Source organism: Coregonus lavaretus (assembly GCF_964263955.1).
Source record: "Coregonus lavaretus genome assembly, chromosome: 31".
Classification (NCBI taxonomy): Eukaryota; Metazoa; Chordata; class Actinopteri; order Salmoniformes; family Salmonidae; genus Coregonus; species Coregonus lavaretus.
Window position 1 is genome coordinate 35,379,209 of NC_140018.1, and position 18,512 is coordinate 35,397,720.

At 42.2% G+C, this 18,512-nt stretch overlaps 1 protein-coding gene across 1 annotated transcript; it reads left to right on the forward strand.

Annotated features, from left to right (window-relative positions):
* Positions 1 to 1,063: 1,063 nt before the first annotated feature.
* LOC311106885 (zona pellucida sperm-binding protein 2-like) lies at positions 1,064 to 16,639 on the forward strand. Its single transcript, XM_084149273.1, has 7 exons — positions 1,064 to 1,138; positions 1,235 to 1,332; positions 1,516 to 1,643; positions 2,078 to 2,267; positions 7,941 to 8,082; positions 8,170 to 8,266; positions 16,564 to 16,639. The coding sequence occupies exons 2-7, from the start codon at positions 1,250 to 1,252 to the stop codon at positions 16,569 to 16,571; spliced, it is 648 nt and encodes a 215-aa protein (XP_084005399.1). The 5' UTR covers positions 1,064 to 1,138; positions 1,235 to 1,249; the 3' UTR covers positions 16,572 to 16,639.
* The last annotated feature ends 1,873 nt before the right edge of the window (positions 16,640 to 18,512 follow it).

The window sequence follows — 18,512 nt, forward strand, 5'->3', positions numbered from 1 at the left end:
ACTACGCTAAACTACTCTTGAATGGTTTCCTCTCGTTTAATGATTGATCTGAAAGGAAATTGGCAGTGAAAGCCACATGGTTGACTTAAAAGCCCAACTAGCCATACCGTAGGTTTTTTCCTATGCGTTCTCTTCAAAGACAGTATTAAGCTTTAGAGTATTTGGACCCAGTGTCCTGTTCCTGATTTGCCAGGATCGTGCTCATTTAGTCACACCATAGCAAAACATTTTCAAACGGAGAACAAGGGTTTCTTCTTGGACAAGTTCAAGTAGTACCTCCATGTTTTTTGTGCTTAATGAACACAACCCTGTTTGTCCTTGTAGTGCCACCCTCAGTCACTGGCAACTGTGATCAGGAGAACTTCTACATCACTGTGGACTACAGGAACCAAGAGCCCTTTTTTGTGGTCTTGGTTGGCAAGCGGCTGCTTAGCAATGAGCTTGCTCAACAGTATTTAACAGAAGGTGACGCAAACTTCACCATCACGTTGCCCTTCTCTTCACCGGACGCAGTGTTTGACGTACGATGCTCTCCCAAAACATGTTAACCAAATTGACGCAACTAGCCTCGCTTTACTTACCCTGTATACATACATACTAAATAGACTAATGAACTCTTCCATCGGTTCTCAGTCGGTTCAATCGTCCTCTGTCAGGAGCAGACTGGATGTGGCTCTCTTGAATCCTTACAACAACATGACCCTCAAATACTTTTCCCTGGCTTGCAGCTTCCTCAAAACACTGACTGGTTGGTTCTCAAACAATTAATTTAGATAACTAGTCATATGATATGGCTACCAAACCTGGGTTCCTTCCAATTACTTGCACTAATAGTGCCAGATGGCCATGGTTTGAACTTTGGGTGCTGTTCTATTGTGCTAGGCAAGCTCAATTAAGTGTAAGTATTGGCAATAAACAAATACTATTTGAACCCAGGTCTGATAGCTACCTGTCCTTTGCCCCCCCCCCCCCCCCAAGAGTGTTTCTCTAACGGGACGATGACTGCGCTGGCGGTGAAGGTGGAGACTGCTCCCAGTCTGAACCCCGGTCTGCTGACCCTGCCTGTGGCCCCACCTACAGCGACGACCGCTTCGCCTACTTCCACTTCACTGTTAACTCGTGTGGCACCACCAGGAAGGTAAAATTACTGTATTACCCTGAGGTGATGGGTACTGTATTTACGGACTGTTTGCTTCTGCAGGCTGTAATAAGTCAATGCCCCTCTATTACATAGTTTATCAACAATGTCATGCTGTATGAGAACGAAATCTCCTTGCCAGATGAACTTGAGGTGAAGATTAACTCCAATACTTCTTCAGCGGAAGAATATCAGTAAGTGCATTACACATCACAATTGTAGCTAATAGATTTTTTATAAAGTAATTTTTTTCACCAATTGCTCAATACTTTAACTTTGTATACAGGGCAAATGTGCCTCTTCTACCAGTGTAGGCCTGTGTCCACTCACTGCTTGATGTTTCCCCTATTGACGTTGTCTACCATCCCTCTCTTTAGGTTAAAGATTTCCTGCTACTATGTGGTCAACATCACTCACACATTGGCCTTCCTTACCAGGCTGCACAACGAGCCTTTTGCCGAGACTGGGACCGGTCGACTAATGGTCAGAATGAGACTCGCGCAGGGTAAGCGTGCACAAATTCAGAATTTCAACTTTACCTCTAAATTCTAGTAACTCCTGAAAATTGAATATAATATTGGAGAACTTGGAAGGTCTCCTTTGGTGCATTCATAAACATTGATAAATTGTACAAAACCATTCCCAAAATGTAAGCATTATTGTGGTATGTTACCCTTGCATTCTGATTGGCTTGGTGGAAATGTTTCCAATCCATATTGTGTCCATTTATCCAACCCTCTTAGATCTACAGGTGTGGCTAGGAGTTGATTTGGGAATTCGTCAGCCTCTAGTTGGGATAGCGTTAGCTATAAATGGGTTGTGTTTATTGGGGCACAACAGTATCCCAAAACGAGCATTTCTTAATGGACAAGTTCAGATGGTACCTTCCTGTTTTGTGCCCACTGAACACTATCCCGGTTGTCTCGTTCTGTGTTCCAGATGCCTCCTATAACACGTTCCACCAGGAGGAGGACTATCCATTGGTGAGGTACCTGAAACAGCCTCTGCACTTCGAGGCGGAGCTGACCAGTTCCGCTGACCCCCAGGTAGCGCTGGTGCTTGACCACTGCTGGGCCACCCTCAACGAGGACCGCGACTCCCGACCCAGATGGAATCTCATCATTAATGGGTAACTTGTTGCATTTTGGCCAATTGTTTCACCAAGTTATTCTACACAGGTGTGGTTCCTGAGTTAATTGCTTAATTAAGAACCCATCATGCTTGGCAGGCCATGATTTGAAATAGAGTTCATGACACTTGTAGAATCTATGCCAAGGTGCATTGAAGCTGTTCTGGTTTGTGGTGGCCCAACGCACTAACCTTTTTACGCGTACGATCAAATTCACACGTTTAAACAGCATTGTCTGAAAAGTGTCTTAAGGTTTTGTACTGATGGGGAAATTAAGGTCTACACAACTTTATTCCTCAACTTCACCTTTGCCTATAAAATAAATGCTAACTATCATCCAAGCATCACGGAACACATCCACAGCTAAACTCATTCCACAAACCAGCCTAAATAACAGGTTGCTCTGACCAAAAGTTAGAGACCTAACAGCTAGACTTGTTTACAATGTACCACAATGGTGAGCACAAGGGAGAAATGGAATCTTGTTTAGAAAAGGGATGTTGGGTAAGCTAACAGCTAAATTCTTGGATGGCAGCCGGGTTTGACAAGCAAACTCCCTAATCCCAGAACGCCATTCACTATAAGACTCAAAGGCCGATGGCTGCGCCCATTGCCTGAAATATTAACTTGATTTGGGCACTCTTCAGCATATTACTAATCTTTGATATACTTGTTACGGCGTCTACAAGAACCGGAGCACGTGACTTGACTAGTCGTTTACAGTGTTTAACAAATCACAATGCAAATAGTCATCACCCCAAATACAAGCCTACTGCCTAGCCTAACATAGCACGAAAGCTGAACAGGGTTGCAAGATGATGAAACAATTTGAGGGTTCACTTTTGTGGGAGGATTTCAAGTCCAGGGGGAAGGTATTGTGGAGAGGATGATGCAGGAAATATTACTGAGATGAGATTTATCAATAATTGGGGGTTAAACAATGTTTTTATAAGCTAAATACAAATAAACCCCTGGAAATGGGTGGTCTGATCTGGCAACCCTGCGGTATCATAGTTTACAATCTGATGCCGTGTTCAAATCCACTCATCTCAGACGTCAGTGCATTCAAGACAATTGGCTACTCTGAGATCCCAGTTGTCTTAAACACCATAAGTCAGTTAAGTGAACATCCCTTCACCTCATTTTATGACATCTTTGGTCTGACAGATGCTTACGTGATAACCAGAACGCGTTGGGAGTCGCAAATAGCTTAGCATTAGCTCATAATCAGTACAACCTTCAAAAGTATTTCACACGTGTCATTACAATCTATGCAAGAATCGGCATGCATGATTTGTCACAAGTACTTAAACGTGAATAAAACAGTAAATACATTATACTCCATACATACGGTATGCTACAGTAGAAACGACAACATGCTATACAGAAAATAAGGCACTTTAATAGGAACGCAATGCGGGCACCAGGGGGAAAAGTTTGCGAGTTCTGACTAGCTGTGCAAATGTCTGCACGCTTTATCTGGGGAAGTGCTTGGACTTTCTTCGAAGAGAAGTTTGTCCGGCTCATTAAAGCCTCAAACATAAATAGTCTGCAACAGTGAAATGGGCTACTTATGTGAATTAATGAGGCGACACATTTGAAAATAAAACATAGATAATTAGAAATTGGCAAGTTGAAACAGACTATAGATAATGATCAGGCAGTGTGCCTTGGTTTGAGGGCAGTGCGGGTTAAGTGTCCTGCTTAACAATCACGTTTTGGAACAGTGAGTGCATTCTGACATCACACGCATAAAAAAAAAAACTCACACTGGGGCGACAAAGATATTTGGAACTCGCATGTGAAGGTTAAGACACTTTGGTGTTTCCTTTATTTTGGCAGTTGTATTCCAAATGTTATCCTGTTGGTTTGCTGCAGTTCAGTGTTGTGCCAATCTAACGCACAGTTCAGATGCCGAACTGCTGGTCAGTCGAATAGAAATTAAGGATGGCTGGCACGGTTGAGAGCTTTGCTTGACTTTCTGATTGGTTTCATTGGACTGAATACTACTTGTTGGTTTTGGGTTGAGTTCAGGCATAACAGTGACCTCGTGTTAAAACACAGTATTGCACTAAACCTAAAGGATGACTCACACCTGTGCAGCATGGCACTTAATGTTTGAAACGTGAATAAGATCGGTTTAAAGGCCCCCCCCAGAGGAAGTTGATGCCATTTGCAATGTAATTTCCTGTCCTAGAGGAAATGCATTTTTAATTTCCACCTCGGAAGAATGAAGGCATTTATATAAATAATTGGGTGTGGGAACCTCCACCTGGAGTTGATTAACATGACCAATGCCGCTCAAGTGTAGCTAGCTAGCTATCTTGCTAACCTTATTTAGCTAGCTAATGTTGTCTTTAGCTTTAAATATATTTTTACTACACCGTATTCAAAAGATTAGTGAGCTGGATTTGTCATAAGCATTGATTTAGGGGGAAACTTTGCTACAGATGGAAGCCACTGGCCTTTAACTTCGCCATCTTAGTATCTAGAATTTTGGCATCTTCCATAAATTGGATAACTATTGAAAGATTACTGTATTTCTACGTTGTAATGGAGACTGCAACCTTTGGTAGTTAGGCTGCGGTACAGCAAAGCCAAGTCAGCCTGTGCTCATACTTCTCTCAGGGGAAGTGAAATGATGGGCTACAATGACTTTGCCCATGATTATGCATGCTGCAAAAGACATGCAACTACATTCCTTGAATATTTTTTCACGGGTGCCTTTTCATTATCTGGATACACTTGTGGTTTCCAGCTAATGTTACACTAAGCAGTTTAGTGGTCAAAACATTCATCTGGGTGACAGGGTTTGGAAAATGCTATCACGCAATTATACCATTTTATGAAGTGGGTGTGTATACCAAACATTAGGAACACCTTCCTAATATTGAGTTGTGCCCTCAGAACAGCCTCAATTTATCTGGGCATGGGATGGGGGCCCACAGGGATGGGGGCCCATTCTTGATACACACGGGAAACTGTTGCGTGTGAAACCCAGCAGCTTTGCAGTTCTTGACACAAACCAGTGCGCCTAGCACCTACTACCCTAACCCGTTCAAAGGCACTTAAATATTTTGTCTTGCCCAGTCACAAACACAATCCATGTCTAAAGGCTCAAATCCTTTAACCGGTCTCCTCACCTTCATCTAGTTTGATTTTTGAAGTTGATTTTTAACAAGCGACATCAAAAAGGATTATAGCTTTCACCTGGTCAGTCTGTCATGTTTTGTACAGTCGGTGTATATTTTAATACTGTTAGAAATTGCGTAATTCAAATCTGGTATTGGAATAAGAATCAAGAGATCTTCAATCCAAGCTAAATTTATTATATGCAAAATGTATGTATGTTGGTTCGTATACGGGCTCACTGAAAAACCTCGCAGGGCAGACAGAACTAAATCCATTGTTTACATGTTCTTCCTCAAATACTCTGACAGTTTCCCACCTCTCTGCTGGCCAATTAGAGTAGAGACTTGAGCGTGGTTTAGACTTACTCAGCCAATCCGTTGATGCACCCCTGTTGCCAGGCATAAGTCCATATCATAACAACCTGTCATAGTGAGAAGAGCCAGCCCCCTTAGACACCATTCCTACGTCCAAGGAAGGTTCACAGATCACAAAGAACCAGTATATTCCAGTATCTGGAGACACAAATCCCTATCTCATTTTACCCCCTAAAACAGCTCTTCACATCAATCACAGCTTGCCAGGTGTCACAACCTACATTAGCACAGTCCAGAATGCATTCTTTCTTAGTTAGTCATCCCATCAATTATGAAAATAATAAATCTCTCACAATACGGACTAGCTCAAATTTAGTGAATTGATATTCAATGGATTATAAACCGTGGCGGTGCAAAAAACTACATTTGCACCCTCTATTTTAATTTGCTCCATTCCTCAGGCGGCCAAGTGGACACGAGGCTGTTTGGCTCATCTGTCACGGGAATAACTTTGCAGCTGTTTCTGATTTAGATAAACAATGTCATGCTGGTGGGTGGTAACATTCAAATAAAACCCAGCCCTAAAATAGAAAAACGGGCAAATGTTTTGTATATCATAGGAAAAGGCACCACATTTGCACGAAGTGGGCAGTTCGGATTTAACACTTCAAGTGCAAATATATCATACATTGACAAACAATTACTTGACTTAAATTGTTGTGCAACATGAGAAAGCTCTGGCCATCGTCTTTCAGCTCGACAGTGGATTTCTACTGGTGTGGGTGTTTTAATGTCTCGGTTAACGTAACATGTCTTCAGATTTCACAAATCCTTTTTGCTAATATCTGGCAGTTGAACAGTACATTTAATGTCACAAAGATGCAAATCAAACATCTATGACAAATAAAAAGTAGGCGTAAACTGTCAATGCATAGGCTATTTTTAATTTACTTCGGTGTGTAATAGTCGAGCCACTCCCCTCAAGTCCTCCACGTGCGTATCTGAGGCCATGATTGTGCATCTGTTGGTGTGGCAGCCAAGCAACTTTTTGCTTGATATTTATTTTATGTGTATATGTCAACTTTTCTGACGGTGGAAGAACTGCTCTGGCGCACTGCATGAAATTATTAATTAAAATGAAGTACTTATTTTGGTGATGCCTACTGTATATTCGGCACCGTTGGTTAAACCACATTTCATGAGCCATGCGGTCAATTAATCAATATTCAGACTAAAGGGTGCCTATAATGGTAATTAGCTGCATTTTGAGAATATGACAATATAGTCTGAACATGTGGGAAACAGTCTAGAAGAACCTGGATCATTTAGAATTTTAAGAACAATTTTGAGGGACATTGCACTATACACCACATAAATGCATTTTGGTCAAAGTTATTGAATATTCATGTTGGACATACAAAGTACAGTTTGAAATTTGACAGTCCTCATTTTAACAATGCTTACCTATCTATAAAAGCCATTGAAGTAGATCTAAAGTAATTTATGTTGAGTAAAAATGCTATGCAAATTGCCATTCTAATATGGCATTGCTAGTTTTTATTATTATTATTATTATTTTATTTTTATTTTTTTGGTCCTCTGTAGCTCAGCTGGTAGAGCACGGCGCTTGTAACGCCAAGGTAGTGGGTTCGATCCCCGGGACCATCCATACACAAATGTATGCACGCATGACTGTAAGTCGCTTTGGATAAAAGCGTCTGCTAAATGGCATATATAGTTTGACGAAATGATTTATTTATATATGAAGGGCTTTGAGTAAGTAATAGGAATTTAATTTGAATTTTTTTCAAAAAGGCTGAGTTCACACAGGCAGCCCAACTCCATTTTTTTACTACATCAGATTTTTCTAGAGCTGATCTGATGGGCCAAAAGACCAATTGGTGAAAAATAAAATCAGAATTGGGCTGCCTGTCTAAACACAGCTGAAGTCTGTTAAAGGGATAAGTGTTGTTTTGGGCAGCGCATTTATTTAAATCTAAAATAGTTCCATCCACATGTATACGGTAGATCTCATAACAAGGGGACATAATGGACAATGTTTATTGTCAACATCTTGACACGGCCAGATAGAGCCAGCCTGATCAGGCTGTTTTCTGAAGAGCGGACAGAAAAATAAAACCAACACACCACCATAAGACTTCGTACACAAGGGGGTTGTGGTTAAAGCGTTTCTTGTTCCTAACATGGTCCCTTTGTACACTGGCAGCTGTGCAAACCCGGAGGATCCGTACCTTGTGGTCTTCCACCCGGTGGTAGCTGACGCCAGGGTCCACTTCCCCTCTCACGTCAAACGCTTTGAGGTCCAGATGTTCTCCTTCACCAAGGAGGCAGATGACCCGAGTGGACGGGTAACAAAGTTCACAGACTCTTTTATTGGTTAATGTTTGAGTGGCAATCATCCCTTTTTGACACGTTCAAATCTATTTGATTCCTAGGTCTTTGTCCATTGTGATGTGGCCATCTGTGATGCCAGTAGTCCCTCTGGCGGCCCCTGTAGTGGACAATGTGTGACTCAGGACAACCCGAAAAGAGGTATGGCATGTTTAAAAAAAAAAAAAATGATTTTCAGACACTGTCAAACCTAGACCCATAACTGAACTAATAGGTTTTCTCTCAACAGGTCAAAGACATGTCAAAGACCTATTTGAGGAGCATAATTTAAATATTTCTTCTGGATACATTCTTTGGGTGTAGTGTTTTATTCCAACATGTCAAATAAAGTGTTCTATATAACAATTCAGTTTGCTTTACTTGCATGTCAAAATAACTCCTGACTTGGCAACAAACTAGAGGCATGTGATCAGAAATGTTCTCATTGATCATAACCATTGGAGCTACCTTAATTGTATGTTTTATTTGTGTTTAACACCAAGGCTTGTCATCTGACGTGTATCAATCAACCCTTTTGTAAGCATGAAACTGTAAACTCAGAACCATCCACCTGAGTTAAGTAATCAGATGTAAGTGTTGCGCACCAATTTCCCATCTAGGACAAAGTAACTACTACCAGAGAAACAATTGGTATCAAAACAAAAGCTTTACAATGTCCTGTAGGAAGAACTGACTCAATGTTATAGCAGATGGTTTGCCGAAGTGAGGCCAGCATGGCAGTGATACTGAGCTGCAGGTCCATGGACAGGGCTGTGGTTGGATGCAGGCCCCAGGGAGTGCAGCAGTGTTGGTCATTGTCAACTGAAATTAAAACTTTCCTTGATACTTCCCACTAGCTTGGTTTCCATCCAATTGATGTTTCCATGAGACTATAAAAAAAAAAAAAGCTAAGAACATATGTGCATCTTCCCACCAGTGGTGTTGGCACCAAACTGACTAGTTGATAAAACCACTGCATGATGACTTGGTGCACACAATGTATTTTTTTCACTTAGTTTATTCGGTACATGAGAACTTAAAGTTCAATGTGTTCAACTACCAATAGTTCTGTCAACTGTTGCGTTTAAATAGCAAATGTGCCTATGGTCTTGGCACCTGTGCTCTAGCAAACAGCTGGCAGATGCTGTGCAGGTTGTCTAGTCTACATGAGATTATGGGTAAGAGTGAGAATATTTGTACTTTCCACATCGATCATCATATTAATACCCTCGATAATTTATTGGAAAGCAGCATCAAGCTCATCAGTGCACATCCACCACCCTGTGAAGTTCCTAAATTAATCTGTAGCCTAATAAACTGCATTGCTTCCCGAGTCACTACACACCATATCATGTTACTTTAATGTGGTGGTTATATCAATATTTGCTCGTAAAGGCGTTTCCACCACAATTTCTTGCTTAATTAATTTTACCGTCAAAAGGGTCTCACATGTCGAACGATAATTGTCTGCATTTAAAAAATGGTACCAAATTATACAATGGATAAATGTGGTTACTGAGAAATTTGGAATTTTAGTTTACTTCCTGAAATGGAATTGATGTAATTAGTCCTGTGCCATTTATTTTATACTAAGAATATAATAGAATTTAGCTGAATAAAAGAGATGCGCACTTTCTCTGAAGTTGGACCTAAGTGAATTTTAAACAGATCCTATACGCTAGATTTAGTTATTTGGCAACTTTTAGTTGAATTATAAATCTTAAATCAAAACATATGGGCTGCATGATGTGACTAGGTTATGGATTTGAGTGTCACAAAAAAAATAATGCGCTGTTCCTTCACATTTGGAAAATAAAATGTATGGGGTGTGAGAACTGCTAACTACTCATAACTTGCAGATTGACACGTCAACCAGGATCAAGGGGCAGGTCAATTTGTTGCTGTATTAAATGGAGTGGTTTCTCCTAGGCAATTAGTAGAGGGAGGTGTGCTCTGCATATTTTCTGGGTGATCTTTAAATATTGACTGGCTTTCAGCAAGCTGCCCACTCAAGAAAAAAACATTAACTGTAACCGGTGCCTGCAACCTGGTTCTGGTTGTCAGTCAACCTACCAGGGTACTTACAAAATGAAATCATGTATTGATCACATCTTTACTAATGCTGTAGAAATTTGCTTTTAAGCAGTATCCAAATCCATAGGATGTAGTGATCACAATATAGTAGCCATATCTAGGAAAAGCAAAGTTCCAAAGGCTGGGCCTAATATAGTGTAGGAGGTCATACAATAAGTTTGGTAGTGATTCTTATGTTGATGTAAATAATATTTGCTGGTCTGTGGTGTGTAATGAGGCGCAACCAGACGCTGGACTTGACACTTATGAAATTGCTTATTCCAGTAACTAACAAGAATGCACCCATGTAAGAAAATGACTGTAGAACTGTTAAATCCCCTTGGATTGATGAGGAATTCAATTATATGGTTAAGAGGGATGAGGCAAAATGCATGGCAAATAAGTCTGGCAGCCCAACCGATTGGCAAACGTACTGCAAATTGAGATGTGACTAAACTAAATAAAGAAATGAGATAAAGAATGATCTTAAAAAGCTTTAGAGCACCTTAAATGAAATGTTGGGGGGAAAAAAGGCAAGCTCTGCTCCATTCATTGAATCAGATGGCTAATTCATCACAAACCACTTGCCAACTACTTTTTTTTTTTTTGGCAAGATTCGAAAATATAGGTATGACATGCCAGCAACCAACGCTGACACCACATCAAGTATATCTGACCAAATTATGAAAGACAAGCATTGTTGTTTTTGAAATCTGTTAAGTGAGTGTGGAAGAGGTGAGAAAATGGTCTATCAACAATGACAAGCCACCGGAGTCTGACAACCTGTATGGAAAATTACTGAGGATAATAGTGGACGATATTGCCACTCCTATTTGCCATATTTTCAATTTAAGCCTATTAGAAAGTGTGTGCCCTCAGGCCTCGAGGGAAGCAAAAGTAATTCAGCTACCCAAGAATAGTAAAGCCCCCTTTACTGGCTCAAGTAGCCGACCAATAAGCCTGTTACCAACCCTTCTGGAAAAAATGGCGTTTGACCAGATACAATGCTATTATACAGTAAACAAATTGACAAGACTTTCAGCACGCTTATAGGAAAGGACATTCAACAAGCACAGCACTTACACAAATGACTGATTGGCTGAGAGAAATGTATAAGATTGTGGGGACTTTTGTTAGACTTCAGTGCGGCTTTTGATGTTATCGATCATAGTCTGCTGCTGGAAAAACTTGTGTTATGGCTTTACACCACTTGCTATGTTGTGGATAGGAGTTACCTGTCTAACAGAACAGAGGGTGTTCTTTAATGGAAGCCTCCAACATAATCCAGGTAGAATCAGGAATTCCCCAGCGCAGCTGTTTAGGCCCCTTCAATCTTTACTAACGACATGCCACTGAGTAAAGCCAGTGTGTACAGTGCCTTGCAAAAGTATTCATCCCCCTTGGTGTTTTTTCTATTTTGTTGCATTACAACTAGTCATTTAAATTGATTTTTATTTGGATTTCATGTAATGGACATACACAAAATAGTCCAACTTGGTGAGGTGAAATTAAAATAACTTGTTTCAAAAAATTCGAAAAAATAAATAAAAGTGGTGCGTATATTTATTCACCCCATTTGCTATGAAGTCCCTAAATAAGATCTGGTGCAACCAATTACCTTCAGAAGTCACATAATTAGTAAGATTGCACACAGGTGGACTTTAAGTGTCACATGATCTCAGAGTATATACACTGCTCAAAAAAATAAAGGGAACACTTAAATAACACAATGTAACTCCAAGTCAATCACACTTCTGTGAAATCAAACTGTCCACTTAGGAAGCAACACTGATTGACAATACATTTCACATGCTATTGTGCAAATGGAATAGACAACAGGTGGAAATTATAGGCAATTAGCAAGACACCCCCAATAAAGGACTGGTTTTGCAGTTGGTGACCACAGACCACTTCTCAGTTCCTATGCTTCCTGGCTGATGTTTTGGTCACTTTTGAATGCTGGCGGTGCTTTCACTCTAGTGGTAGCATGAGACGGAGTCTACAACCCACACAAGTGGCTCAGGTAGTGCAGCTCATCCAGGATGGCACATCAATGCGAGCTGTGGGAAGAAGGTTTGCTGTGTCTGTCAGCGTAGTGTCCAGAGCATGGAGGCGCTACCAGGAGACAGGCCAGTACATCAGGAGACGTGGAGGAGGCCGTAGGAGGGCAACAACCCGGCAGCAGGACTGCTACCTCCGCCTTTGTGCAAGGAGGAGCAGGTGGAGCACTGCCAGAGCCCTGCAAAATGACCTCCAGCAGGCCACAAATGTGCATGTGTCTGCTCAAACGGTCAGAAACAGACTCCATGAGGGTGGTATGAGGGCCCGACGTCCACAGGTGGGGGTTGTGCTTACAGCCCAACACCGTGCAGGACATTTGGCATTTGCCAGAGAACACCAAGATTGGCAAATTCGCCACTGGCGCCCTGTGCCCTTCACAGATGAAAGCAGGTTCACACTGAGCACGTGACAGATGTGACAGAGTCTGGAGACGCCGTGGAGAACATTCTGCTGCCTGCAACATCCTCCAGCATGACCGGTTTGGCGGTGGGTCAGTCATGGTGTGGGGTGGCATTTCTTTGGGGGGCCGCACAGCCCTCCATGTGCTCGCCAGAGGTAGCCTGACTGCCATTAGGTACCGAGATGAGATCCTCAGACCCCTTGCGAGACCATATGCTGGTGCGGTTGGCCCTGGGTTCCTCTTAATGCAGGACAATGCTAGACCTCATGTGGCTGGAGTGTGTCAGCAGTTCCTGCAAGAGGAAGGCATTGATGCTATGGACTGGCCCGCCCGTTCCCCAGACCTGAATCCAATTGAGCACATCTGGCACATCATGTCTCGCTCCATCCAACAATGCCACGTTGCACCACAGACTGTCCAGGAGTTGGCGGATGCTTTAGTCCAGGTCTGGGAGGAGATCACTCAGGAGACCATCCGCCACCTCATCAGGAGCATGCCCAGGCGTTGTAGGGAGGTCATACAGGCACGTGGAGGCCACACACACTACTGAGCCTCATTTTGACTTGTTTTAAGGACATTACATCAAAGTTGGATCAGCCTGTAGTGTGATTTTCCACTTTTAATTTTGAGGGTGACTCCAAATCCAGACCTCCATGGGTTGATACATTTGATTTCCATTGATTATTTTTGTGTGATTTTGTTGTCAGCACATTCAACTATGTAAATAAAAAAGTATTTAATAAGATTATTTCATTCATTCAGATCTAGGATGTGTTATTTTAGTGTTCCCTTTAATTTTTTGAGCAGTGTATATATACACACCTGTTCTGAAAGGCCCCAGAGTCTGCAACACCACTAAGCAAGCGGCAAACAGGTCAGGAACAAAGTTGTGGAGAAGTACAGATCAGGGTTGGGTTATAAAAAAAATATCTGAAACTTTGAACATCCCACGGAGGACCATTAAATCCATTATTATAAAAGGGAAAGAATATGGCACCACAACAAACCTGCCAAGAGAGGGCCGCCCACCAAAACTCATGGACCAGGCAAGGAGGGCATTAAGCAGAAAGGCAACAGAGACCAAAGATAACCCTGAAGGAGCTGTAAAGCTCCACAGCGGACATTGGAGTATCTGTCCATAGGACCACTTTAAGCCGTACACTCCACAGAGCTGGGCTTTACGGAAGAGTGGCCAGAAATATCCATTGATTTAAAGAAAAAAAGAAACAAACATGTTTGGTGTTCGCCAAAAGGCATGTGGGAGACTCCCCAAACATATGGAAGAAGGTACTCTGGTCAGATGAGTCTAAAATTGAGCTTTTTGGCCATCAAGGAAAACGCTATGTCTGGCGCAAACCCAACACCTCTCATCACCCCAAGAACACCATCCCCACAGTGAAGCATGGTGGTGGCAGCATCATGCTGTGGGGATGTTTTTCATTGGCAGGGACTGGGAAACTGGTCAAAATTGAAGGAATGGCGCTAAATACAGGGAAATTCTTGAGGGAAACCTGTTTTAGTCTTCCAGAGATTTGAGACTGGGACGGAGGTTCACCTTCCAGCAGGACAATGACCTTAAGCATACTGCTAAAGCAACACTTGAGTGGTTTAAGGGGAAACATTTAAATGTCTTGGAATGGCATAGTCAAAGCCCAGACCTCAATCCAATTAAGAATCTGTGGTATGACTTAGATTGCTGTACACCAGCGGAACCCATCCAACTTGAAGGAGCTGGAGCAGTTTTGCCTTGAAGAATGGGCAAAAATCCCAGTGGCTAGATGAGAGTAGATGAGACTTGCAGGTGTAATTGCTGCAAAAGGTGGCTCTAATAACGTATTGACTTTGGGGGGGGGGGTGAATAGTTATGCACGCTCAAGTTTTCTGTTTTTGACTTATTTCTTGTTTGTTTCACAATAACAAATATTTTGCATCTTCAAAGTGGTAGGCATGTTGTGTAAATCAAATGATACAAACCCCCAAAATATCAATTTTAATTCCAGGTTGTAAGGCAACAAAATAGGAAAAATGCCAAGGGGGGTGAATAATTTCGCAAGCCACTGTATGTATGCGGATGACTGCACACTATACACGTCAGCTACTACAGCGACTGAAATAACTGCAACACTTAACAAAGAGCTGCAGTTAGTTTCAGAATGGGTGGCAAGGAATAAGTTAGTCCAAAATATTTCTGAAACTAAAAGCATTGTATTTGGGACAAATCATTCACTAAACCTCAACTAAATCTCATAATGAATGTGGAAATTGAGCAAGTTGAGGTGACTAAACTGCTTTAAGTAATCCTGGATTGTAGACTGACATAATCAAAACATATTGATACAACAGTATCTAAAATGGGGAGAAGTCTGTCCATAATAAAGCGCAGCTCTGCCTTCTGAACAACACTATCAACAAGGCAGGTCCTACAGGCCCTAGGTTTGTCGCACCTGGGCTACTGTTCAGTAGTGTGGTCAGGTGCCACAAAGAGGGACTTAGGAAAATTACAATTGGCTCAGAACAGGGCAGCACGACCCTTAAAAGTACACGGGGAGCTAACATTAATGATATGCATGTCAATCTCTCATGGCTCAAAGTGGAAGAGAGATTGACTTCATCACTGCTTCTTTTTGTAAGAAGTGTTGACAAGCTGAATGTACCGAGGTGTCTGTTTTAAGCTACTACCACACAGCTCGGACACCCATGCATACCCCACAAGACATGCCACCAGAGGTCTCTTCACAATTCCCAAGCCCAGAACAGACTATGGGAGGTGTACAGTACTACGTAGAGCCATGACTACATGGAACTCTATTCCACATCAGATTCCTGATGCAAGCAATGGAAACAGATTTTAAAAACAGGTAAAAATACACCTTATGGAACAACGGGGACTGTAAACAGACACACACAAAAGGTACAGACATGCATATGCACACAAGCAATAGCACACGCACTACACACACGTACACTACCGGTCAAAAGTTTTAGAACACCTACTCATTCAAGGATTTTTGTTTAATTTTACTATTTTCTACATTGTAGAATAATAGTGAAGACAAACTATGAAACACATATGGAGTCATGTAGTTTAAAATAGTGTTAAACAATTCAAAATATATTTTGAGGTTCTTCAAATAGCCACCCTTTGCCTTGATGGCAGCTTTGCTGGCAGTGATGGAATGCATTTCCATTAACAGCCTTATGTTAATTTGTGGAATATCTATCCTTCTTAATGCGTTTGAGCCAATCAGTTGTGTTGTGACAAGGTAGGGGGGTATACAGAAGATAGCCCAATTTGGTAAAAGACCAAGTCAATATTATGGCAAGAACAGCTCAAATAAGCAAAGGGAAACGACAGTCCATCATTACTTTAAGACATGAAGGTCAGTCAATATGGAACATTTCAAGAGCTTTGAAAGTTTCTTCAAGTGCTGGCAAAAACCAGCAAGCGCTATGATGAAACTGGTTCTCATGAGGACCGCCACAGGAAATGAGGACCCAGATTTACCTCTGCTGCAGAGGATAAGTTCATTAGTTACCAGCCTCAGAAATTGCAGCCCAAATAAATGCTTCACAGAGTTCAAGTAACAGACACATCTCAACATCAACTGTTCAGAGGAGACTGTGTGAATCAGGCCTTCATGGTCGAATTGCTGCAAAGAAACCACTACTAAAGGACACCAATAAGCAGAAGAGACTTGCTTGGGCCAAGAAACACGAGCAATGGACATTAGACCGGTGGAAATTTCTCCAAATTTGAGATTTTTTGTTCCAACCGCCATGTCTTGGTGAGACAGTGTGTGTGAATCTCCACGTGTATTTCCCACCGTAAAGCATGGAGGAGGTGTTATGGTGTGGGGGTGATTTGCTGGGATACGCCATCCCATCTGGTTTGCACTTAGTGAGACCATCATTTGTTTTTCAACAGGACAATGACCCAACACACCTCCAGGCTGTGTAAGGTCTATTTTACCAAGAAGGAGAGTGATGGAGTGCTGCATCAGATGACCTGGCCTCCACAATCCCCCAACCTCAACAGAATTGAGATGGTTTGGGAAGAGTCGACTGCAGAGTGAAGGAAAAGCAGCCAACAAGTGCTCAGCATATGTGGGAATACCTTCAAGACTGTTGGAAAAGCATTCCAGGTGAAGCTGGTTGAGAGAATGCCATGAGTGTGCAAAGCTGTCATCAATGTAAAGGGTGGCTATTTGAAGAATCTCTAATATAAAATATATTTGGATTTGTTTAACACTTTTTTGGTTACTACATGATTCCATATGTGTTATTTCATATTTGTAATGTCTTCACTATTAGGAAGAAGAAGGATGAGTACAACCCCAAGAACACCATCCCAACCGTGAAGCATGGAGGTGGAAACATAATTCTTTGGGGATGCTTTTCTGCAAAGGGGACAGGACGACTGCACCGTATTGAGGGGAGGATGGATGGGGCCATGTATTGCGAGATCTTGGCCAACAACCTCCTTCCCTCAGTAAGAGCATTGGAGATGGGTCGTGGCTGGGTCTTCCAGCATGACAACGACCCGAAACAACACACAGCCAGGGCAACTAAGGAGTGGCTCCGTAAGAAGCATCTCAAGGTCCTGGAGTGGCCTAGCCAGTCTCCAGACCTGAACCCAATAGAAAATCTTTGGAGGGAGATGAAAGTCTGTATTGTCCAGCGACAGCCCCGAAACCTGAAGGATCTGGAGAAGGTCTGTATGGAGGAGTGGGCCAAAATCCCTGCTGCAGTGTGTGCAAACCTGGTCAAGACTTACAGGAAACGTATGATCTCTGTAATTGCAAACAATATTTGGTACAGAAACCTTTAAATTCTGCTTTTCTGATGTATCAAATACTTATGTCATGCCATAAAATGCAAATTAATTACTTTAAAATCATACATTGTGATTTTCTGGATTTTTGTTTTAACTTCCGTCTCTCACAGTTGAAGTGTACCTTTGATAAAAAAATTACAGACCTCTACATGCTTTGTAAGTAGGAAAACCTGCAAAATTGGCAGTGTATCAAATACTTGTTCTCCCCACTGTACATATGATGTTAAAGCTATTGGCCGATAGCTTGTTGGCTTCGTTGGATCCTTCCCGGGCTTCCGGATTGGTACCACTACTGCCTCCTTCCAACTGCCTGGTAGTTCCCCTCCTCCCACACTCTATTGTACGACACCAATACCTTATCCAGTGCCTCATCACTAAGATCGGCCAACATAACATAGCACACCTCATCTTTCCCAGGTGAAGTTAACCCACCCTTACCTATTGCTCTTTTCACCTCAGCCCTGGTAAATGGTGCATTCAACGCATAATTTACATCCTCCCTCCTTTCCAGCACTCCAGGATGCTCATCTCTTGTGTTCTCTTTCCCCCTCTGCCCCTCCTTTGACAGATTTGCAGAGCTATGCACTTGGACAAATGCTTTGGCCATCATCTCTGCTTTCTCCTCATCTGTTACTGCCACATCCTCCCCACTCATCAACACTGGATAATCCCATTCATCCTCTTAATCATCCCCCACACTTCTCCCACAGGTGTCGCCCTTCCAATGGTGTCACAGAACCGATGCCAACATGACCTCTTTGCCTGATGGATAGATCTCCTCACCAGGGCCTGGGCCTGCTTATACTGAATCAGATGTTGGAAGTTATGCGTCCTTTTCAATATTCTAAATGCACTGTTCCTAATCCTCACCATTGCCCCACATTCCTCCGTCCACCATGGGACTGCTTTCCTCCTCCTCCTCCTCCTCCCTGAACTCTTAGGTATAGCATCAGTAGCTGCCCCCACTAACGCTGTTCTCACCCAGTTATTCATACTATCTACATCCCCTCTCATATCCACCTGAGCCATCACCTGCTCAC